The sequence below is a fragment of the Sander lucioperca genome, chromosome 6, assembly GCF_008315115.2.
Source record: "Sander lucioperca isolate FBNREF2018 chromosome 6, SLUC_FBN_1.2, whole genome shotgun sequence".
Lineage (NCBI taxonomy): Eukaryota > Metazoa > Chordata > Actinopteri > Perciformes > Percidae > Sander > Sander lucioperca.
In genome coordinates, this window is record NC_050178.1 from 1455222 (window position 1) to 1480808 (window position 25587).

The following is a 25587-nucleotide window of genomic DNA, read 5'->3' on the forward strand; positions in this document are numbered from 1 at the left end:
GTATTTCTGTGTGTAATAACTAACTAACAGATTATGGTCAGAAAATTGACATGTAATTACAGAAAAAAGAGCGGCAGGCTTCAATCTGCTCAATGAAGCATTGTGGAATAGTTTAAGGAGAGGAGAATCTTGCTGCAGTGACTTCTGCTGTAGCCACGCCACTGTAGAATTCATATCCTCCAAAGTAGCCTTAATGTTTTAATGCATCTATTTATATTAACAGTACCCTGGAAAGATGAAGGGATTACTGAACAGGCCAAAGGGGCCCCTGGACCAATGGCTCTGTTTGAGGTGACTGCTACTATTTCTTGTTTGAATCAAACAACTACAAAGAGGCACAAATGACCACAGAGAGACAAAAGTGACCACAAAGAGATACAGAATGACTATAAAGAGGTGCAAAACAACACAAGATGCAAAAAGATGCATGACTACAAAGAAATGCTAATCAGCTACCTAGAGAAGCAAAACCAAGAGATTCACAGCGATTACAAAGAAATGCAAAACAACCACATCTTGCTCCCATGTAGGAGGGTTGGGGGTCCTTTGACATGTCTGTGCCCAGGGACCCGTTGTCTCACCCAACATCTTATCCAACACACAGTATCTCTGAAATATTTTGAGAAGTTGTTTTTTTTTCCCCAAAAATGAAGACAAATATCTGAAAAGCATTTCCCTTTCTGTGTGTATCAGGACACAAGTCAAAGAGCTTTATTGATATGATCCCACATGAGATTATTTACATTCAACATGACAGTGACCAGTGAGCACCTTTTGTGTTCCCTTTTTCCTTTTTCTGCTTGATTAGGACATGTGCTCTGTGTGAGTTTGCAAATGTGTTTGGTTCAGATAACAGTAAAACAATTGCAGGGTTAAAATAGCCCACTAAAGGGAAAACAGCTATTTTCTCAAGGAACACACGGTGTTCGCAGGGAACACACAGACATACACAACTTGTATGGATTCAGACTCCACAGTGAAGCTGGAATCTGCACTCAGTGATTTCAAGGATGCAGACATTTGAGAACACAGAGTATAACTGCATAAAGGGATTTAAGATTAGAGTTCTCAGGGGAAATAAAGTGGAATTGGTCCTTTATGAAAATATTATGATCTACAAAAATATTCATCCATGAATTCTAATGAAAAAAGTAAGAAATGTATACATATACGTACAATATGGAGTACAATCTCTGGTTCTTCAAAACCGCATTTTCACACATTCCACCTTCTGTAGATGTGTGCATGTGCAAACATGTATGCACACACACAAACACAATCAAACCAATATGATTATACAAGATCAAATCCAGATTAGGCTAAACAATGATGGTATTTGAAGGATATTTGGAGGGAAATTAAGGGCCAAATGTGAAGAACGGAGACACTGAGACCTTGATGACTGTACAGGAGTGAAACAAACAATGCTGATAGATCACTCTGACTCAGTTGAGGCACTCCTACTGCAGAAAGGTAAAGTGAGTTCATTTGTCATCGTAGTTCATTTTACTGCTCGGTCTCCTTCAGGTGATCCAGGTTGTTTGGTCGATGTGCACCCACGTTTAATGTGGTCTCCTGGAAACTGGAAGTCACACCCTGAGAAGAAAAAAACAACTAATTAAATGTTTTTAATACTTGTGTGGTTTATATGTGCAACTTCAAATAGTAGACAGAACGTTCCTACTTTATATTTCCAGTGTTACAAAAACAGTTACAGTTAATGGTAATGGCACACAACGCCTCATTAGAAATTCATCATTCTGTCCTTTTGGGTGGCCTAAAAGTAAATGAAATGTTGTATATTACTTTGTGAACTAATTAAATTTGAAATACATTAGCTAAGCTGTCAGATAAAATCATGATGTGATTCATGCAAATAATCACATCACCCAATATTAACATTAACAATCTTGACTATACACTGCGCCAGTGCCCGGAGGTCTGCGTTATCTGCCGCCAAAACTCCGCTGGATGACTTGAAAATCAACATTGGTTTAGCCACGTCATCCTCCCCAGCTCCACCCTCTTGTCCAAATATGGTCACGTCTGGTTTAAAAAAAAAAAGAAAAGATGGCAAAGGCCAAATGCCATACTCGAGGTTTAGAAAAACGGCAGTCCACAACTGAATTGGTGACGTCACTGCTGCTACGTCCAGTATTTTTTTTTTTTTTTACAGTCTATGGTAAAATCCCATTCCACAAAAAACTGACTGGGTTTTTCTTATTTCACAGTTTGTGGTTTTGGCAATCCAGATACCCAAATGTATAATTTGAAAACATGGGTTTTTCATGATATGTCCTCTTTAAATGATTTTTGTTTTGGGAAGCCACTTGAGGGAAGCAGAACACGCTGTTAACACATTGACATATTTTTAACAGTTATTACAGCTAACATGTTAGCAAACATTTGCTCATTTATACATTGAGCAGCTACGAAGCAACATTATCATTCATTTGGAGTTGTGTTTCTGTCCACCTGACAAATGTGAATCCAATTTTAACTTTCCTTTAGCTCTGTTTTTGTCTCTACCAACTCCTGAGGGAAATATCTGACTCTTTAGTCTTAGCTCTTAGCTACTAAATGCTGCAACATGTTCACCAGCTAGTTGCTAACTGTGTCTGCTGTTTGGTGCTGAGCAGGTAGCCTACAGTGAGGTTTTTAGAGATTTTTCCCCTGAAAACAGCCACCTGTCATTGCTTGAAACTAGGCTGATGAGAGCGGTGAGAGGGAACCAAAAACAGTAAAGTTGTGTGGCGTAAAACCAAAAAAATGAACTGAAATTCACCAAAAACCTCCATAGAGCTGAGGAAAACTGTGTGAGGTGGAAATTATTTGTGCCAATTGATCAATTGTTAAAATATTGATTAGAGCAGCTTTAAAAATGATGTATAAGTTACAGAAATGTTGTGCTTTTCAAATTCTGACACGAACCACACGAAAAACCTCGTAATTAGTAATGGATTTTACAGAAATAAGATTATGGAGCTGTTACATAAAATGTAACGTGCAGAAACAGATGTTAACTAAGAAAAGTCAGAGGGATAAGCACCATAGAAAAAAAGATTGTAGCTACAAGAGAAACCTGTTTGTACTCCTGCACCTAGAGCAGGATGTCAACACTGCTGATCCAAAAACACCAAGACGGACAACAATAGGACGAGAGCGACTTTGTAGAATCAGGCCAGATAAGCACATCTAATATGTGATCAAACCATTTCCTTCTCCTGGTGGAAGTCTGAGAGAATGAGATAAAACAGCAGGTCAGTGAGTCTTTCCATAAACTGGATGACTGAATACCGCTGGCTACAGATTAGGTCGACCTGGTTTGTAAATCCACGCAGAAACAACAACAGGATATTTGACAAAGGCAACCAGTGAGTAATTTCCCCTTATCATCAGTGATCATGACAACAAACTGCCTCAGGCTGCTGACATTGAGATAACAGCTCTATCTGATCCACCCAATGTAAAAAACAATGTTCATAATAACAACAATACATTTTCATAATATTCAAAGACACTTTACAGAGTTAAGAAAGAAAAGCACACACTAAAAATATATAACACACAATATTAATCAAACATTAAAAGCAGTTCTAAAAAGGTGAGTTTTGACTTGTGATTTGAATATGGACAGATTGGTGAGTTCTCGGATGTGTTTGGGGCAGTACCGTTGGCAACGAGAGTCATTTTTGTATTAGTCTAACATTGTTTTATTAGAAAAACCCTACATATTATACCTTTAACCTTCAATGTATTTGGGTAGCAAAATAAATCTTAGACATGCATATTCTCTAAACATGGGTAAATAAAACCAAAAACTATCCTCATTGCTAGATACCAGCCAGTAAGTGAAAAGTGTTTTTTCTAATTTGGGTGAACTAACCTTTTAAATTGTCATGTTACTACTTCTACTTCTACATACAAGTTGGGATACACCTTTCACCGCTGTGTGAAGTAAGACTGATGTACCTGCATGCTGTGCTGGCTGCAGGCCATTGGCTGTCCGGCAGGCGTGTCTCACCTCTGTGCACAAACTGAGCTTCTGGGGGGAAGAAAGTGGAGGGAGAGCTGTTCGAGGCGTCGCAGCACAGGGATTAGAAAGCTTGAGAGAGAAAGATAAATCAAAGAAAGAGAATGTCAGAGAAGGAGAAATGTATTAATGTACACCAATGTGCAAGGGAGCGTTGCTGCACACTTACCACTTTCAAGGCCGGGCTGTGGTGTGGTGGATGCAGAGAGGGCAGGGAGGTGTTGCAAGAGAGCAGGCAGGGCTTCTGGCGTCGGTCCATGGATGCAGAGGAGTGAGGTCGCAGGCCAGATGCTGACGCAGTTGGAGACTTCATGTTCCTGCCCAGGCTGTTTGATTTGCTTTCCCTGCGTTGGTACTCTATTGGAGACTGAAGGGCTCCAGTGGACAGGAAGAGATGTCACATTACTCAAACGCACCAAACTCTTAAATGTGTGGTTTTATTGAAGAAACACTACGCTCTGGTACCATTAAGGAAGTTCCTCTGACTCTCCAAAATCTGGACCACGTCATCAAACCAAGCTTGCTGTATTTCCAGAGATGATGCCTGCATGATGAAGCGCGTCACACTGCCATTGGTCCCGCGGGAGGTCAGAACCAGAGAGCATAGATCATTCTCAGAGTGCTCCTCCACGCCCAAACAGCTGACCTGAAGCACACAGGAGACTTGTTAAACATTAAGAAAAAAACACTAAACCAAAGATGTTTTAAAGATGTTTTAAAACACAGTGTCATTCGCACCTTGATGCTGTTCTTAAAAGTGTACCCTGGCAAAGAGAAGCCCTTTTTCTTATCAATTGGCTCACTAAAGATGACCAGCTGCTCAAACAGAAAGACCCTCCTCTCCTTCGCTCTGGATGGGAAGCCGCTTTCCTGCTCGCTGACAGAGAAGGTATCCTGCTGGAGCAACTTCCCCTGAGCCGTTATTTTCCCCTGAAACAGTGTGTTCGTCACAAACATTGTCATAGACTGTAACCGGCAATTTCCACTGGATGCGTAACGGCTGTGTTCCGACTGCGTCCCAGCTCCGGCGGTCCGCAGCCCTCCGGAGCAGATACGCAGAGCTTCTATTTTTGCCGGACGCCGGAGAGCGCCGCAGCAATTCAGCACATGGCAGATAGTGCGGGACAGGAAGTCGAGCACATAAACAAAATAAAAATCTGGTTAATTTTCAAAATAAAATACACCGTGCTCACGGCGGATCATATTTCCCTGCACTACACCTTGAAAACACAGCACAGAGTTGTTTCCCCTCTACTCCTCTGGATGGAAACAAACTGTTGTTGGTTTTGTGGTTCTAGTCTACGTGAATTCGCGAGATAATGTGGGTCCTCGTGACAACAGCTGTCAGTCATGGCCGCAGCCGTGCCGCAACAAATCCGGACCTAGTGGGTATTGACGGATGGTGGAGCACGCAGCCGGTCCGCAGACGTTCCGCATCCAGTGGAAATCCAGAGTTAGTCACCCTGGATATGCGTTTCATCTGTGATGATGGACAGGAAATAATCAGTATCTCACCTCAAAACCTTGGAGCCTGCCCACATTCATCATATCATTACAGCGTTTTGGCACAAAACACATCACCTCCACCGCCCCCTGATGAGAGAAATTGGATGGAGGAGAATCAGTTGAAGTCGAAACACAATTTTGTGATATACAGACTCAGAATAGTACTTTACACATTCAATTGCCAGTTTATTAGATACACCTAGCTGAAACTAATGCAGTCTAATACAACATCCCCGCAATAAATCCTAATTTCAAGACGTTTGAAAGAACAGTTCAACAAAAACTGAACCTTATAACCTTCATGAAGTTAGGATTAATTGCAGGACTGTTGTATTAGTTGTAGCTACTGTAGGTGTACCTAATAAACTGGCAGCTCACTGTATATGTATTCACATTAAGTAATGAGCTCATACCTGCAGCTCCTCAACATCCCTTCCAGCTTTGCTGTAGTACTTCAGGAAGTCCTGGGGTTACCAGTCAAAGAGAGGTTAATTTAGAGTTTTAATAATTTTCAATAAAAAGGAAACAATACCTTCATAATAAAAAAAACAAAGGAGGAAACGCTACTTGGATGTGAACGTGATGTGAATATCCTTTTATTATAGTGTCTACATGATTATAAATAAGACAAAGCCTATTGACTGCACACAGGCCTTCCTCAGAGTTCGTGGGAAGACCGAAGCTGTTTGCCTTTTCAATTCCTCTCTTGCGGACATTGATTATATCTTTAATGTTGTGTAACAGTGCCATGCATGCAGATACACAACCATGTTAAACTGCAAACCTTCAGCAGCAGTTGATACTTCATGATCCTCTGAACAGGTTTGATAAGCAGATCATTGAGCTGCAGCCTGTGACCCAACTGCTGCCTGAGATCCTGTCAGGTCACAGAAAAAGAGAGAAAGTGTCCTAAGTAAAAAAAATAAAAGTCATTAAAAAGCTCCAATAAAAGTGACAGTAGTACAACAGTTTACTCACCTCAAAGTAGGTCTCGATGTACTCAGAGACAATGTGTTCTGATTTTGGTTTGTTCTGACAGTAAACCACATACATGTGAAGACGCCGTTCCTGGAAATAAAAGAATTAAAGAGAGAGAGAGCTCATGTGACAATTATTCCAAATAATCTGTGTGTGAGGGACAGTGACGAACGGACAGAGGAAGAATTAAGCCTGTGAGCTACTCTGACTCTTAGTTTCCTCTCAGTTTTCTTGTGTTCCCATTCCTCCCATGAGGTTTTTTGGGGGGTTTTGTTAAACCAGTGCAGGACCTTTGCCTCATTAAATAGTTCCAGTGGCTGAGAAAGAATGGTTTAATTTGCCGTGGATTAATTGGCGTGCTACACTACACTGACTGAAGTGGATAGAGGAGCTGAGCTGGAAAAGCTGCACCAAATCAAAATATTTTTCAGATTTTTCTCCAGTAGTTTATTTTTCTGCTGTAACGACACTATATACTGATACCGATATGTACAATCCCCTTATATACCCTTTATGTTTTACAATATTGAATCCATGTGATCAGTATGTTTCAATTTATTCTGTTGTATATGTTTGTAATTCCTTCCATTCTCAATTTGTAGAGATCTGTTTTCACTTTGATATTAAATAGTTTTCCCAAAGTTCAGTTTTAACAACATGACATCATGACTTTGCGTAAACATACACGCCCACTTTCTTAAGCCAAGTGGCGTGTTATCTGTACGCATTTTGAGCTATCCACGTGTATGTCTAGGCTGTATACAGCGGACATAAACATACACCCCACTTGGCGTGCTATCGCGTAGACATACACGCCACTTTCTAAAGCCAAGTGGCGTGTTATCTGTACGCATTTTGAGCGCCGTATACAGTGGACGGGTTGGGTTTAGGAAAAGAAGAACCGGTTGGGTTTAGTAAAAGAAGAAGGGGGTTGGGTTTAGGAAAAGAAGAAAGCGACGGTTGGGTTTAGGAAACGTGACACGTGGGACACGATCCCCGGTCTCCTGGGTGAAAGTCCTGTGTTTGACCCATCCACCACCCCAATTGCGCAGTTTCCGCAGAGCATCTTTAACACTGATTGTCAGCTTTGAGAGCTGATGATTGCAAAACTGTTTATTCTGCAGATGCAAGCTCAAGACACATATGGATGGTGGTAACTCACTGATGTAGACTCACATGTTTGATGAAGAGCTGGGCCAGGCGGTCAGGATCACCCACACATTTCTCCAGCTCTCCCAGCAAATAACTGTGTGAAACAAAGCAGAGAAAGTCAGGCAGGAACAGTCATCCATCCACACACGCACGCACGCACACACTAGACCCGGGTTTAATATTTTTCCCGAAAATTAGATGAATCAGATCCCGGGAAAAGACGACCGATTTCCCGGGAATCACGGGATTTTTTTTTAACCCAAGTAATTTATCGATATCATTCAAATATGCATTCCCAAATCCCAAACTGACATTTTTTATATTATTTGTATCATTATTAGGGGAAAAGAACACAGTTATGTCATACTACAGTTATGTAGTATGTCCACGATCAACACAGTTTGCAATGATCAATTCTGCTGCGTGATCAAGTGAGCTGCGTGCGTGACATCTGCTGCAGCGCTACTTATGAAATGCCAGGTGGAATATCTGTGACCTAAGTCTAGGCAACCCTTATAAAACCAATATTTAACAGAACTCCATTATAAAAATAACGAAATCTGCTAAAGTAAACCACTGAATGATTCCTAAACCATTCTGTTAAACGAAATCCATTCTGTGGATGTTGAGATGTGTAAGCGGCTGCAAACGGGAATAATCACTCGAAGTTAACCAAATATTTATTTATTAGGGCAGGGCAGGCATATTTTTTTTTAAAACACATACAAGTTCAACTAAATTAAAGAAAACGACCCATAGAAATGTACAACTGTGCACTGCAAAAGACAGGGCCACATGCCTATGTAAAACTGAATTGGGAAAAAAAAAATGCCTAAACGCTCTACAGCATTGCATTGAACTCGTGACAACTTAGGCTACATATTTCTTTTAGTTTAGGCCTTGGCTACAATGCATTCTCACCCTGCCCTTCTTTCTTTTTCTTCTGGAAGTGTCCTTTCAAGAAGCAGAGAGCGTCAATAGACTCTGCGCTCAGGCGGTTTCGGATTTTCGTGACAAATTGGCCGCAGATAGAAAACGCTCTCTCCGCTTCTACGGATGTAGCCTACTGCTGCGTAATGGATTTAGTGAGCCTGTATTACCGTAGCTACGGTACGGCACCGTCGCCTGCATCGGCGTTACCGTATGACAACAATAGACGCGCACTCCTTGCTTTATTTATTTTATTTTATTTCCCGTTTACCGTCATAACCGGGAAATAGTCTTGATCAAATTTCACGGGAACCCCGCGCGCACACACACACACACACACACACAGGAAACAAACAGCCACAGGGGACGTGACACACGCTGAACCACCATGAAACACGAGGAGCTCAGAAAAAAATATGTGTAAACTATAAGAGATTGTTCATATTCAGAGGAACTGACAGAGGGGGGCTCTGACTCACTTCTTATGCCAGTCGTAGATCTGGTTGATGTTTCCAAACACAATCCTATCCTTCCCTTTTAGGTCCTCTGGAACTACCTGATTGGCCATGGTGCCCATGTAGCCCTACACACACACACACACACACACACACACACACACACACACACACACACACACACACACACGCACACGCACACACACACGCACACGCGCACACACACACACACACACACACACACACACACACACACACACACACACACACACACACACACACACATATGGACACATGTCACTAATCAAATCAGAGGTTTGGAGAGTCAGTTTAAGACGTGAATGTTGCAGTGTTATTGATAAAGGGATCTCGGATATGTCTAAATGTCATAAGCAGATTGTTTACTAAAGACTGGAGGAGAGACATACCTGCACTATGAGTCCAAGATCTTCCACATACAACCTTTCTGTCTCTATCAGCTCTGTCAGCACATATCTGAGATAGAGATTTTGAAAACAGCAAACAAAGGACATTAAGAAATAGAAATGTACATTTTGGCAAAATAGCCAAATTTGGGAAATATGCTTATTCGCTTTCTTGCTGATAGTTAGGCCTTGTCCACACGTACATGGGTATTTTTGTAAACACTGTTTTCCTGTCTTCGTTCTCAAAGAAAATCCCATCCACACAAGTGCTGTTTTGAAAATATCTCTGTCCAAAACAAAAGTGGTATCAATCTTCTTATCTAACTTTATGCAAGAAAGTGAATGAGCATGTTTCCCTAAATATCAAACTACTCCTTTAATGTAGAGTTCAACACCTACATGCTCTTCTCTAAGGCAATGTTTCTCTCCTCTTCGCTGTCCACAGTAGCAGACCACTGGCTGGCTGAGTCATCAGTCACAGTGCAGCCATCTTCCCCTTGGAGAGTGTTGATGCTGGACCTTTGACTCTAAAACACACAGACAAGACAGTACAGCTTTTGGTAAGCATCACTGTAACACATTATGTGAGAGAAGACAGACATATCCTGTTCTGTAGGGCAGTGACCCAGTGGAAAGTACATTTTCTCAAGTACAGTTCTGAAGTATAATTTTGAGGTACTTTACTTAGTATTTCCATTTACTCAACTACATTTATTTGATAGCTATAATTACTAGGTACTCCTCAGATTAACATTTTTATTAGAGTTGCTAGCAGTTTTACTGATGAGAGATTTGCCCTGTAAACCTCTTAGATGGTTTTTATTTTGAGGTTAAGAGGTAAAATCATCCATTATTTAACAAATAAAGCAAATTTTAGAGAACTTTAGAGACTTTAAAATGTGACGGAGTATCCTTAAATTGTTGTATTTTACTTGAGTAAATGATCCGAGTACTTCTTCCAAGCGCTGTGGTGAAGCATGATTTCTGACCACTGGGCATCAACCACACAAATTTAAATCATAAAGCTTCATCTACAGCAGCCCCTGGCCCAGCCAGCACACATCTGTAGAAATATATAAAGATGAGAGGGTCCTAATTCTGAGGAACACATCAGTAGAGCAATTTTATGCTCCACTCTGCTCCCCCCAAATCCCAAGTAACCTGAGAGTAATAATAACTTTTTAAGTTCTTAAGTCTCTTCTTGCTGCTGAGGAGACTGTTGGGCAGAGACATTTGGAAAAGTAGAATCAGGCCCGACAGATGATGGTGAATAATGAGCAACATTTGTACAATTTGTCCAGTCAGATAATAAAGGTTGGGGTAATTGACCACAGTATGGAAAGTTGTTATGTAACAACTATCACTCCGCACTTAAAAGCAGTATAATCTAATGTGAATCTGACTGCAATCCTCTTGACAAACTGTAGTCTCACCACATTTTGTGCTCTGCCTCGGTGCACTAGATGATAATCCTTCTGCTGTTTATTTTCTTCAGTCTTTTTTGCTCTCTCACTCTGTCTGAGTCGACTGTTCCCGTCTTTACCCAGCACACATCCTGCCTATGAGAAACATCTCAGGCTTATTCAAACTCCATCTTCACTCTGGTTCTGATCAACTAGTCAGAAGCCAATAAAAATAAGCTTAGCTTGCTTGTTGCTCTAAATGTTAACTTGTCTCTTACAGTAATTTCTCATCAGCTTGAAATCCATTAGCTCCTCTGAAAACGGCAAGGAGGTTAAAGGAATAATTCAGCATTTTGGGAAATGTGCTTATCTGCTTTTATGCCGAGAGTTAGATTAGAAGATTGATACCACTCTCATGTCTCTGGGGTTGTAGCTGGAGCCAGCATCCGGTTAGCCTAGCTTAGCTTAACGACTGGAAACAGAGGGAAACAGCTAGCCTGGCTCTGTCCAAAGGTAATAAAATCTGCCTATCAGCACCTCTGAAGCTCACTAATTAACATGTTATATCTCTTTGTTTAATCCGTTCAATTACCAACATGTATAAATGACAATTTACACTTTACAAGGGGTTATGTGTTTGAGCTATGTGCCAGAGACTCCAGGAAGTTACTGCTCCCAGGCAATAAATAGTCGGTCATATAACTCCTTGTTAAAGAGTGACTTACCATTTTTACACTTTGGTTTTTGTAGAGATTAGACAGAGCCAGGCTAGCTGTTTCCTTTTTCTAAGCTAAGCTAAACTGGCCACTTGGTGTAGCTTTATATTTACCATACCAACGTGAGATTGGTGTCAATCTTCTCACCTGACTCTCGGCAAGAAAGCAAATAAGCATATTTCCCAAAATGCCAAATTATTAATTTATAGAGATGATTAGGCTTATATTTACCCTGACCTGGGCAGGACAACATTTAAGGGCTGAGGAGCTGAAGTAAACATAAAGCTGCAGGGCTCTACATACTGTATATGTCCCAAAGGGCCATTGTACTGAGAAAGGCTGAAAGTGAGGACAGTCATTTATCAAGCAGAACAATGTGAAACAATGCCACAGGAACTGGACCAGTTGACGGCCAAGGAAGGAAGGAGACAAGAACTACAAGTTCATGCCGAGCTGGACGTGTAGGTAAACCCGTCTCAATCCTACAGCCAACAGCTAATTAGCTTTCTATTGCTCAGGCTTCTTGGGTGTCATGACAGTACACTCCTCACCCCCAACCCTGACCCTGTTTCAGCCTTTTACAGACTGCTTTGCTAGTTAATTACTTCCAGATGCCGTCTAGAAAAGCCCACAGGATTGATTCCACTACACAGGGCCTTTCAAATAGTATTCACTACAGTGTAGGGTTATCAGAAAGTAGTCGTAAGTGCTTGTGTGTTTGTGTGTGTGCATAAACACAAAATATGCAGCAAAAATATATGCTATTCATTTAGCACAGTTGATGGAAGTCGAATGATGTGTGCAAATAAAAAGCTTTTCACATGCTAATACAACTGAACAGGATGTAGAGAGATGTGCACGTTTATAATTCATAGATTCAGTGAGAGTTGTATCGACATTTAGGTGTATGTGTTTCTGTCATTTATACATTATTAACTCATGAGACCTGCATTACCTAAGGGGTTGATGATGAGAGAGGTTCTACTGAAAGTATTACAATAACTGTAAGGGGAGTGAAGAATTTAGTGGTGGGAGCACTTTCGACATTCTTTATTGTTCATTTGTTTCTCTCAACTACTTTGTATTTTTATTGTCCCATCAGAAAAAATATTTATTTTATACAATGTGTCATTTCATACCATTGCAGTAATAACCTGTATTACTATACTTTTTACTATTACTATATGTTCCCCAACTTTCTTTGCACCGAAAACTATTTTTATAATGTTCTTGAAGACCAGATGACCAAGGTAAAAAAAACTAACTTTTTCTACTTTCTTTGTTCATATGATTCAGTTTTCTAGTTCTTTAGTTCTTATATTCTAATACATCTTCATTTCAGGATTTATCAATCTTCAATCAATTAATCAATCAATCAATCAGCTTCACTGACAACTGTACTTTATCTGCTGAGACAGACCTGTGTGTCTGTGCCTTGCAGGAGGTCAGATAAGTAGCTCTGACAAGGCGGCTGTGTAGGAGAAGGAGTTGCTGGACTCAACAGACTGTCTTTCAACACCTGTACAACACAAACACAACAACCGTTACAAACAAGAACATAAAATGTTGCCTCAGGAGGTACAAATGTAGCCATCTGTCTTTAGGTCTCACCGTGTCTCCTGACGAGAGGATGGTGTAGTTGTTGTGCGGATCCAGAGGCCTCGGCTGAGTTTCATTGTGGGAAAAGAGCAATGGCGGCTGCCTCCTGTCTGACCTGCACATCTGCTTCTCGACTTCTCCCGCTCCTCCTCTGGCATCAGAGCTCAGCTTGCGGACGGGATTGGTGAGCCATTTCTTGAGGGCACTGACAGGGTGCCGTGATCCTCCAGACGAGGAGTGTGAGCAGGGGCTGGAACTGCCTGAGGCCTGGTGGGGCACAGGGCCTACTGATGGGGTGATACTGACGGTACTGCCTGCCACAGAGTATGACTCTGCTGCAGAGAGAAAAAGAAAGAAAGGATTGAGAAAAGGATTGGGTTAACATACAGCAGCTAATTGTGGGGTACATCCTCTCAGGTCAGACGCTGCAGACAGATTTCTGCACAAAAATGTTGGTCAATTTCCTGTGTTAAGCCCTAACTGTAACTTTAGTAGCTGCAGCTACTGTACCTACCGGTCCTAAATCATTATAAACACATCTGTTCTCATGAGGAAGGACTCATGAGTTTAAGCGGAATTTATATAATGCATTTGTTAGACACTGTCTAAAAAAGAAAGTGCATTTAAACCAAAAATGTGATATCACCAACCAAAGGTCCATCACTGTGCTTTATACAGTCTATGGCTTTTACTAAGCTGTGTAAGAAGCAATACTAGACAATAGGCAATACTGGACAATAGAGGCCATTAAAATAAATCTAAACTGAACATGGAAAGTATTCTTTTTAATGCATTGACAAAAACATAATTTGCATTTGCAGAGGTGCACCTCATGTTGTGACATGCAGACAACATGACATGAGTTGTTCGGCATTTTTTATTTATTTAAAAAGAACGCAATGCTGCCTGAAACTACATAAGAGATGGAGATTGAACCACCAACCCCTCAACAATAAAATTTAAAGAATGCAAACTGGAATGATTTTTTCCTGTCCTCAGTCACAACTAAACACATCACATCTGCAATGAACTGCCCTCATTCTACAACTCAGGCTGGACCAACACTGGCGCTGACACCCTTTTACGCCACAGCTGGATTTTGTTTACAGCTTTAAGTCTCTTGATTTTGGAAACTGGTACATAATCCTCTACCACACTGTTTAATCAAGCACCCTAACATTAACATTTCACTCTGTTCTGCTGATCGTAGCAAAGTGGAATCTTTCAGGAGCCTCATTTTGTCGTTTTGGACTCCTACCAGAAGCCACTATTCCCAGTCAGCACATTTATGTAAGCTGTAATCATAATAACAAGCTTTCAAGAAGGCAGTGGAAATCTGGGTCAGCCATTTGCCAAAACTGCCTGATACTGCAATTAAACAAGATGCCATATTGACAGTGAAATACTAAATAATGGGTTTTTCTTCCTGCTTCATGTCAGTTCTCCTTTTATTTCACGGGGACCAGCAAATCTTGCCTAATTACAATAAAATACACAAATATTATGTTTACTGTTCACAACATTGGTGATGATCATTTGTGGGGTTTTTTTTACTGTATATTTATAATGTTAATATAAAAATAAAAGCGTCTACAGCCATGTAAGCCATGTCTGTGAAGCTCCATTACCAGTGCTTTGAGCTAAAAGCTAACATTAGCATGCTAACATGCTCACAATGGCATTCTAACATGCTGATGTTAAGCAGGTGTAATTAAGCATGTTCACCATTTTAGTCGAGCGTGGCTAACATTTGGTACTTAGAATTAAACACAAAGTACAGCATTAGTTTTGCAGATATTAAGTTATAAACTAAAGTATTGAATGTACCGAATGACTCATAGCAACTGCTTCCTTTCTAGCACCCTGGCATAAGCTTTCCCAGGGAAGCTGAGCAGTGTGATAGTCCGATAATTGGGGCACACCCTCAGGTACCCCTTTTTAGAAATGGGAACCACCACCCCAGTCTGCCATTCTGCAGGCACTGTCCCTGACCTCTGTGCAACATAGAAGCCAAGACAGCCCAACAACATCCCTGCAATTAACCATAACTGTCAGAAAGGCTGTAATTTAACTAAATTTAACTAAGTCACTATGTGACTCAAATAAGACCATACCAGAACAAATTCTTAAGAATCAGGTTGGTGCAAACATCCACATGCCCATATACACACACATACTGTATGTCACGTTGAGCAGAGTAAGACATGTCTGTCTTGTTTTTCATATATCAAGATCAGATCATACAGGACCACTAACAACCACCTTACCATCTGTTGAAATGATGCAAAAAGTGCACCTTACTGCAGGGTTTTCAACAAACACATCAGCCTTTCCTGAACTGCCCCTTAATGGTGCATAATCGTCATTGTGACATCCAAACCACTGCAGAGCTTAGCGACTCAGCTTGTCATGTTTGTTTGAGGCGCTTATGTTATGTGTCATTTTCCCACAGAGCAACAGCTGGCCCACTATCCGGTCTGCAGGGAGTGTCAGCAGTCAGCCTGCAAGCACGCATGCTGTGAATGCATCCTCGCATGCAGGCTTTATGGACATCCAAATTATATTAAACATCATCCTCTTGTATAAACGTTCTGTCCATGAAAATAGTAAATACCGGATGTTCAATTTTAAGAAAAACATTTTCTCTAACCATTCACACGTATCACTGGGGAAGATTTGTGTAACTTGTCATGGACCTGTTTGTCATGGTGGTTTTATGTGCCACATAAATTCCCTACTGCATAGAGATTACTGGATGGATTAAGATTGGGTGGGGTTTGATTCTCTCGGCTACCCCATTGGCTCAGACAACACATCTACCCAGATGGGAAGAGATGGCAGTAAATGGGACCAAAACATTAGTGAAGGGTCAGTCTCGCCAACAGTAATCCTGTAGGTTGGATTATTACTTGCCTGGCAGCTCGGTGTCAGCAAATTGCACTACACTGTGGCTCACAACAGTTTCATACGCGAGAGTGAAATTAACAGACCAATAATAAAGCTGTGATGACAGTGTGCAGGAGTTTACTTCTGATACACCTATTCTAGACACGCAGGTGTGGAGAGATATACGTTTTTTAACTGTTACCTTTAAAACAATCTCTTTTAAGCTGTAGTCGTCAAAACCATGGCCAGCAATGTCTTTCTTACTAAAAAGTGACTTAGTATGATCTACTCTCTCTGAGTATGCTAATTTTAAATTTTCACCATAGTATGATTTTAAATTTGAGGGTCTTTATTAGTAAAGTGGCAGTTTGTCTGTTTGAGTAAAACGTTGTAGTAGTCCATCATCAATATGTGAGATGTAATATAATCTGTAATTTGTACAATCTCTGAATTGATGGGTAAATAGTAACCACTTAAATGCTAACCAAAAATTTAGACTTTGGGTTTCACAGTAATGTTAAAGGCAAGGTGGTATATTTACAGTTATAACTACAATACAAAATCCTTCCACAAAAATAAACCTACAATATTTTATAATTTTAGGTGTATAAAGAGAAGAAACATTAGAGAAGAGATTACATGACAAGAATATATATTATATTTGTGCTGAGTGCTGCTTCCATGACCGATTTTACCTCATGGAAGTCTCTCTCCCTCTCTCTACTAAAGCAGATGGCTAGGAGGAGACAGTTAACTACATCTTCCCCCACTAAACCCCATACATGGTCATGGTCAGCAACAGCAGGAATTATTGAGATGCTTCTCGAGCTTCAAACATAATTATGACACTTCACCAAGTCTAAGCATGACTAAAGCTTTACACATGTTACATGCCAGGCCGCTGAATATGTTTATGCTTCATATTCTGTGTGTGCTTATCAGTGTTGAGTATGAAATTGTCATTATTGGAATCAAATAGTCATTTTGGGGTTAAAAGGCCTGCTTCACTTCCTGTTGGAACACTGCCAAGAAAAATACTTTTCAGTCCAAACCGCTGTCACTAAAACTACAAATCAGTCACTTTCATGTCGTCTGCATCCACTCACTCCTTAACAGAGTTAATGCACAGTTTATCAATCCAGGAAAGTGATAGATTAATAGAACTCAAAACGCACACAAACATCAATTTGTCATCTTCTTTGCTCTACATTAAACTAATGAGTGGTTTCATTCCTAAACACGAGGATGGACTTTTAGCATGTAGGAAAATGCTACATTAGAGTTGCTGTCACCCTTTTAAAAGCCTCGGGAAACGGGTGGCCACAAATAAAAGTAGAACGGAGCTCAGGGTTAAAGCAGAATCTGATCAGCTGATCTCCCTGTGCGTCAACTACTCACCTTTACACAGAGTCTATCTATCCCACTCCAAACATGCAAATGCTGCTGCCAACAGCTTCTACTTGTCAGTCATTGGACGGTACCTTAATTAACTTTAAAACATTTGATAAGTTTTGCTGTCGCTAACTGTTAAGGCTACCTGCTACCCACTGGCCAGCTGCCACAGCTGCATCATAAAATGGTTCAGTAAGTAATATCAAACTGAGATACACCAGGCACTTGAACACACATTTCATCATCTATGTTACCATATGTCTACAGGTATCAATATAAATGTATAAGTGTTTGTTCACTCTTTTTGCTCTTTGCTCTTAGCGTCTGTGACCTGAGCCATTATAAGGGCGATAGTATTTGCTGGTAAACGGGAATAATTCTGATTAATGTCCCTTCACATCCTGTGTGTTGACAACTGACCCAGTTACAGTTTTCACAGTGTTGCAGGACATCTACTCCTCATGCCACCACATTCTTTTTCCCACAGCGCTTCAAGGCTGCTGATGTGGCTTCTCACTCGTACATTGTCGCCATCCCTCATAGTTTTTGTTTGTAGCTAAACAAAAACCTCTCGGGCTCCTATGAAAACAGCTGCCTGCTGTGGCTGGAAACGATCTCCACACCAAAACCATGAGCTGAAAGACGCTAAAATCTCTGTAGAGCTGAGGGGAACTGCAGAGTTGGGTGATATTCTCTGTGAGTTCATCACCACTAAAAACTCTTTCAAATAAGTGATCATTTGATCTATTGTTGATATAAAAAAAAACATTTGATTATAGCAGCTTTAATCACTTATCATTATGCACCTCGCACTTACACCTTGGCCTATCTTGTATTTATTTCTCAATTTTATCTTTTACTTTTTAAAATTGTTTCTATTATTTTAGTTTACATTTTTTATGTTTTAATCTATATTCCCTGTTTGATGCATTATGTAAAGCACTTTGAATTGCCTTTGCTCTAGAAATAAATTTGAGGAGGAGGAGACTGAGTTCTCAGTGTCTGACACTTTAGACACATTAGACTCATGTCTTATTGTCTAATTGTGTGCTTTAATGATCAGGCAGTCCTGTGGTTCAGCGACAGTAATCCAGAAAAACACACAACCAACAAGTGCAACATGGCTGAGCCTACAGATAAACTGCTGTATATGTAGGTGATCAGTGGTACTAAACGCTGTTGTGCTTGTTAGTCATGTTTACTTCTTCACATACTGGCAATGATGACTTCACACACACTGGTGGACTAATGGACTGTTAGTCATGGCAGTTTCTGAGCCCCAGTGATGCATGTGTTATGAGACAGTGAGATTGTTGGCAGGACATTTAAGTAGATAGTAATAAGTAAGCAATTCTATCTTATTAGATAAGTAGATAAGTAAGTTCAACCAAACATACTTTATCTGGAGGAGTTTCCCTGCCTTTATAAATAGCTGTTGGACATTGTGCTAAACGAAATAAAACACTCAATGAGAGAGATCACACATTGAAGGAGTTATAAGAAGGAAGTCTTCAGGGGAGGTAGAGGGAGACCAGAAAGCCAAAAAAAACAGAGGAGAAAGCCCTAAACCACAGAAGAACAACACTTGAAAATGCAAGAAAAGGGCTCTGCAACAAAAGTATTCCTGCAACCACAAGAATAGAAACGGTATGAAAGAAGAGAAAAACTGATTAGATGAAAAAAGGAGAGTCGGTGCTAACGTGCCTGTAACTAGGCTTTCTATAAACACAAAGCAAACTCATCCACAGACTCACAAACACACAGAATGGGTATTTTTAGAGTCAGACAGAAAGAAAATACCTTGTATAGCAGCAATACTGACAGAAAGACAAGTGTCTGAGATGTTTTATTCAACATTGCGATCAAAGGTGAGAAAGCAAGGCAACTAAATCTCAAGGCTGTTTTTATTTTTATATATTTAACACATCTATTTGCAGGGCCTGTCAGAGTAGCGCAGCTCAGAGAAGAGCTGTTCTGTAATCACCGCCGGAGCAACTAGAACAACAGAGGATTTAAGGGTCGGGGCAGTAATGGGATGTGTTTATGTGGGTCTACCTATGTGCATGTCCAAAAGTTTGTGTACGTCCAGCTGCCTTTGCTCTGAAGCAGAGTTACTGTATTGTTGGGGTACAGAACCTAAGAAAATTACACTGTTTTTATCTTCCATCAAAAATCCATCTGTTATGAAAACTAACTAACGCAGGAACACAGAGGAACAAAGAGATAAAAGAGAAAAGACTTTACTAATGTAAGCTAATGTTTCATTTCATATGCTGTCATATATGGAGCCCCAAAATCAACATTTACTAAATGTAGTAAAAAGTCAACAGACTTAAAAAGACAACTATATTGTTGATTAAATAATTTTAAAAAGAGTGTAACAAGAAATATAAGGCTTTCTTATTTTCCTTCAACCTCAAATTAGGGCAGAGTGCTTACATAAAAGGAAAAGTCAGGATAACACAATAAAGCCCTACAATGTATGGCTTATTTCTATTGTTGTCCTAGGGGATGGGGAGTAATTATTGCCAGTCATGCAGATTGATGTATGACACATAAGTAACATCCAAGTGCATCTTCTACAGGACAACACTTTGTATACAAGCAATAAAAATAGCTGTTTCATATAAGTAAAAACTTCACTCCACAGTCAGAGACCAACTACAGCATCTACGTACCTCTAACTCGAACAAAGCAGCAGCCACATTTGCTGAGCAGTTTTCTGAACAGGTGCTGACACCCACACCCTCGCTGGTGGTGACCCCCTCTCATGATGATCCACTCCTGCTGCTAGACTCAAGACTATCAGAAGCAGACATCATGCTGGAGGGGCATACAGATCAGCATGTGCACACACAAACACACACACACACACACACACACACATGTACACCCACGCACACCCACGCACACACGCACACACACACACGCACACCCACGCACACACACACACACACACACACACACACACACACACACACACTATTCCTTCGGTAATACAAGGAGGAGATGGGAGAAAAAGTGTACAGAGCACTCCACAGTCATTGTCCAAATCTGCATAGATACCCCTGAGACAAGACAAAAAAAAATTCTGTTTCTATCCCATGATTTGAAGAATAACAGCAGAAAAACACCAGAGAGACAGCACTCTCCTCCACCCTCAAGCCTCTCTGTGTAGTCAGATAGTGGCCAAAGACTATGAGGGGGACCAAAAATAAGTGAGGGAGCGACAGAGAGGCAGGGAATGGGAGGGGCTGTGATGAGGGAGGGGGTGGTGGCTAACATGCTGCACTGCTATGCCAGCATCTGTTTCCCAGTCCCACCTCCTCTAATTCCTCTCCACTCCCTTTCTGCTCCCTCTCCCCTCTCTCTTCACACCTCCCTCATCAGCTTCTCTTCTCAGTGTTTGCTCTGTGGCTGTGGGACCTTTAGTACACTGACAATCATGGCTTTTTCATATGAAATAAGCAAACTGTTTGACTTTCTCTTCGCCCATACAACAAAGACAACAACAAATTTAAATGAAATGTTATTGCATGCATTTACGCACTGTACATGCCATCACAAGCAAAGACCCACTAACGTGCAAACAGCTGCAGATGTGCAAACACAGAACAAGCACCCAAATGTCTGTATTTTAAGTCAGTGGTTCCCAAACTTTGGGGACCACAGAATAAAAATCTTAGGAGTCATTACAAGATAAACAGGGTAAGTTAGTTTTTCTTCTTAATCTTTCCTTTTTGCTTGTGATACACTGGATAATTGCTTTTTATTTGAGCTAGCCACCAACAACAAATTAACAAATGCAAATTGTACTGAAAGGTTACCCAGACATACTGTAGTTTTAGAGAAAATTCAAAAAACCTTTCTGTGAAAGACAATGACACTCCCACTGTGAAGCCTGGAGTTTCTCTGTATGTACAGTATGTAACTGACTGTGCAGCCCCAGTTACTCAGATGTACTTGCACTTACAGATGATTTATGAATCAAATCAGATCAACAAAGATGATCCATCATATATGTTATTTTAGAACAGGTAAAAAACCTCCCCTCCTAATCAATAAGGCAGTCTCTTTTGTCACCACAGGTACCAAAGCATTTCCTCTGCTGTGGAAAAACCAACATTTGGAAATATCCCACACACAGCAAACTGAGCTGGCAGGATGGAGGCAGACCGATTTAATCTCAAAGCCAAGATTAAGCATTCACGACTAAATGATCTTCTGAGCGCAGCTGTCCAGGCTCGTGGCAGCCGGTAGTGTGATTCAAGGAGATTTATGCATAAACTCATATGAACCCAAACATGGACAAAGTCAGTGAAGAAGAAAAAAAACAGGAAGAGATGAATCCGTCTCTAACACAGCTGCTGTGTCTTACACATATTTTAGACAACTTGACGCATGCACGCAGGCACGCACGCACACACGCGCACACACATTCGCGTCACTAGACCAACACAACCCTGGAATCTCAATCCACTGAGGACAGATTACAGCTATAAAAATATCAAAATGCTCTTGCTCTTTTGGCTGTCGAGTTAAGCCTTTAAAAACTGTGCTGACACATGATCCATGTGAGCTGTAAAGCACTGATCTCTCCACAATGTAGGATTATTGTATCTGAATGCTTCTGTATATGTGCGTGCACACTACTAATTAACCAATATTTAATCATCAGGATAAAGTAGTGTGTGCTTTTTGTTTGTTGTTGCATTTAGTATTTAAAATCAGAAATGTATCTATGATGTTTTGTGTGCAAAGTGAAACATTTTCAAAGTCTGATGTGAACGCTGCTCTTCCTTTTCATCAGATAGCTCCACACTATGGGTGATATGAGAGGTGCACACAACAGTAAACAACAATATTTCTTCAAAGTCACTGAAGACACGAGAACAGCAGATAGAGCCACGGTTACCTTTGCATCCTGCAGCCACACTGGACTTCCTGGCACACTTGAACTGCGTCTGGATGTCCTGATTGTTTTCATCCGATAACAGTTTCTCCCGGCTGGTGTCTGAAACCTTATACAAAAGTCAGATTAAACAAGTTAAAGTAAGTAAGTTGTATTTAAATGTGCTGTACAGTACAACATTGAATACAAATAGAAAGTTCAAATTGTGAGATAACAATATAAAAAGAAACAAAAACAAAATAAAAATAAAACTACAAAAATAAAAGCAAACATAGAAGTTAAACACTCAAACAATAGAAATTGCACAGGGGGTCAACCCATTCCAGGACAAAGTGCTTTTGGAACAGGTGAGTTTTTAACAGCTTCTTAACACCATCCACTGACTCTGCATTTTTTTATAACTAGGGGAAGAAGGTTCCAGAGGGTGGGAGCTACCACTGCAAAGGCGCGGTCGCCTTTTGTTTTAAGCCTAGATTTCGGGACAGCCAAAAGACCTGGGTCAGTAGACCTCAGTGATCTCACCGTGGCCAGGGGACACAATAATTCAGAAATATAAAATATCAATTCTGCATTTTATAGGTAACCAATGTAGATTAGCCAACCATATGTCAAGTATTAGTTAAAAGACTATAGGCCTAACAGAACAGAAAGAGTGATTGAGCTAATTATACCACTTTTTCACTCTATTTCAGCTCTCTCTCCACCCCTCTCTCTTTTCTACTTTTGCATCAGCTTAAGTGGTTTCTAATCTTATCTGAGGAATTTCCCTGAGAGGACTAAACTGATGGGGAGAGTACAGGACAACATGAAATCCTCAGCCAAAGAAGTCTGATTCTGTCTGAAGGCTAACTCCATTTTAAAAGTGCGCTTTAAAGTTAGTTATCAAGCATCTCAGTTGTAATTTAAGTGAAGTGAAGGACTATAACTTAAGTTTCAGTCTTAGCGATGATTCGCGACACTTTGCTGTAACATAAATGGGATTTTATGATGACGACATAGGCATGGATCAATCACTAGATAGATTTCCATATTTAAGAATATTCTCAAATAAATTCACATTGAATGGTGAGATTCCTAAGAGGAGTTTACATTCAACACACATCTGACAATAAAGAATTTTCAAGAGAATACATTATGACATACACATTGGAAATGAAAGATAAACCTGTTTTCCACCATGTCTTAATTACAAATGTTAAACCGGTGTGCTGTTTACTGACCTGCCTATAGCCTAGATTGTACAATATTGTATGCCTGCTCTGTCCAAATGATACCGTTTGATTAACTGTTCGTCGTCAAACATTTCAAAAACATTCTTCCTCTCTTGAAAGATTGGCGTACGTCTCCGTCTTCTCAATGCTATCTCAAGCCCCAACTAGCAACCCCTAACCACTTGAGCTGTCTTAAATAACTGGGAGAGTAAGAGTGATTCTTAGCTTCAAGAAATTTGATAACTTGCTTTTATACTTAAGTTTGAAAGTACGAGTAAATTTCATGAATTCCCAGCACTTAAGACTAAAATGGCACTTTTGAGAAGCTTGATAAATACTATGATAAATAAAATAAAATTTTTCTGATTATTACTACAGAAACAAGTCTAAGTACGACAGTTGAACATGTTTAGAGGGTATATTGGAAAAGAGTTCTGCAGCTTGTTTAATTTTAATCTCCACATAAACAGTAGCAAAATTGTGTCAGCACATGAGAAGAGCACTATTACAGTTTTACATGAAAGAATATTGTCAATAAAAAAATCTACATTTTATTAAACTGTATAGAGGGAAATATTTGACTAAAGCAAGGTTAAGATCTGACATAAACAAAAGCATACAGAATCTTCTTACTTTCAGGTGTGTTCCTCTTGTTCTGTTCTTATGGGTCTTACTCCATTACATTTCACACAATTACAGCATTTATGTGAATAATAATTAAGAGGAACCCAAGTTGATATATGCTAGCTTTTAGCATTGACTTTTGTTATTTCCATCACCTCACTTGGACCAAAGACACTCACTTTATCAACCCTGTATCCTAGAAGTTCTTCAGTCCTCCTATGCACTTTGCCAGTCTTCATTTTGCATCGCTTTCTCTTCTGTTTTTCCGAATATGGTGTCCTTTCTGTTCACCTCAATATTTTTAAATGTAGTCTTCTCCCCTCATTTAAGCATCCATGCCCATTCCTTTGATTTTTATTTAATCAAAAGACAGAAAACAAGTTGAAAAGCTTCAGAAGAAGATCTCTGTTGTTCTGCCTGACGTCCAACACAAGGATAAAAGTAGACAATCTATGCTTTGCTTCAGGTATTTTTCTCCTCCAGGCAGATGAGGACAGCTGCTCAATTATAGTGGGATCTTTCCACAGGCCCTTCTGGACAAGAAAGGGGTCAATCTGTCTAGGCAGGTCCAGCCATGTCCCACAGGTCCCATAGGCTAATTTCAGCCTGTGATCATTATCAATGCAGGAGTTTTAACTAACTCAAATAGCTTCAGAATAACTTAAAATGCTTTATTATTGTTATTGAGTAGATCATACTGCCTATATGATTCCCTTGTTTTATTTTTATTATTCATGTTTCATTAACTTACATCTTTTATTCCAGTTTCTACACTCAACCATGTCTGCACTGCAAGTCCTGCAGTAAGACCAAAAATACATTCAAATCCTTTCAGATTTAAATTATGTTTATGCAGTTTGAACATTCCTAATATTTAGGACACATGTATAACTGCTCATCAGTTTCACTCTATTATGACCAAATTATAAAGTCTGAGATTAGAGCCTGTGAACTGTGTGAGAGATCCCCATCCTGTGGTAAATCTGAGAAACATCACTCAGCCTCGAGCCGACTGCCACTGCTGTTCTGTGAAATGACTTTTGTTGCTGTTTTAACTATTGAGTCTGGAATCTGTCCCATCTGTTCACAGCAGGTCGGTCACCCCTGATGGGATTTGATCACCCGTTAGTTAGTCTTAACAATTAATTATATTCCTCTGGCTTAAGCAGCTTACAGTCGACATTTACGACATTTACAATTGGATTAATTACTTATTTAGGGACGGAATACAAAACACTGTATGTGGTTTATGTGCTTTAATGAGGGATTTTTTGCATAAATGCATATTTATTCATATTTAATAGAAGATGACGTGTGATTGTTATTCAAGTTTTCTATCCATGTTCTTCTGTTTACGTTCTCATT

General features: G+C 40.1%; 1 protein-coding gene across 2 annotated transcripts; it reads right to left on the reverse strand.

Moving 5' to 3' along the window:
- Window positions 1–662: 662 nt before the first annotated feature.
- On the reverse strand, window positions 663–24494 carry LOC116041658 (rho guanine nucleotide exchange factor 25-like). Of its 2 annotated transcripts, none has more exons than XM_031287644.2 (17): window positions 24402–24494; window positions 22391–22496; window positions 13210–13532; window positions 13019–13117; window positions 9879–10006; window positions 9483–9549; window positions 9079–9182; window positions 7694–7763; window positions 6518–6607; window positions 6324–6416; window positions 5953–6003; window positions 5549–5626; window positions 4772–4963; window positions 4499–4679; window positions 4203–4408; window positions 3973–4105; window positions 663–1596 (listed from the first exon to the last, which is right to left on the reverse strand). In XM_031287644.2, exons 1-17 carry the CDS (start codon window positions 24459–24461, stop codon window positions 1502–1504), a joined length of 2076 nt encoding a protein of 691 aa, XP_031143504.1. In that variant the 5' UTR covers window positions 24462–24494; the 3' UTR covers window positions 663–1501. The 2 variants fall into 2 exon arrangements, with proteins under 2 accessions (XP_031143504.1, XP_031143505.1); XM_031287645.2 differs by having other exon boundaries at window positions 4025–4105; window positions 24402–24461.
- Between the last annotated feature and the right edge of the window lie 1093 nt (window positions 24495–25587).

What these genes read in the sequence shown, in the direction of transcription:
- LOC116041658 (XM_031287644.2), bottom strand. Translation starts at nt 24,461, where the DNA reads ATGAAGACTGGCAAAGTGCATAGGAGGACTGAAGAACTTCTAGGATAC. An exon ending in AGTATCAACTGCTGCTGAAG is followed by an intron (nt 6,004 to 6,323) that starts GTTTGCAGTTTA and finishes TGGTAACCCCAG; the next exon opens with GACTTCCTGAAGTACTACAG. An exon ending in GGGATGTTGAGGAGCTGCAG is followed by an intron (nt 5,627 to 5,952) that starts GTATGAGCTCAT and finishes TTCTCTCATCAG; the next exon opens with GGGGCGGTGGAGGTGATGTG.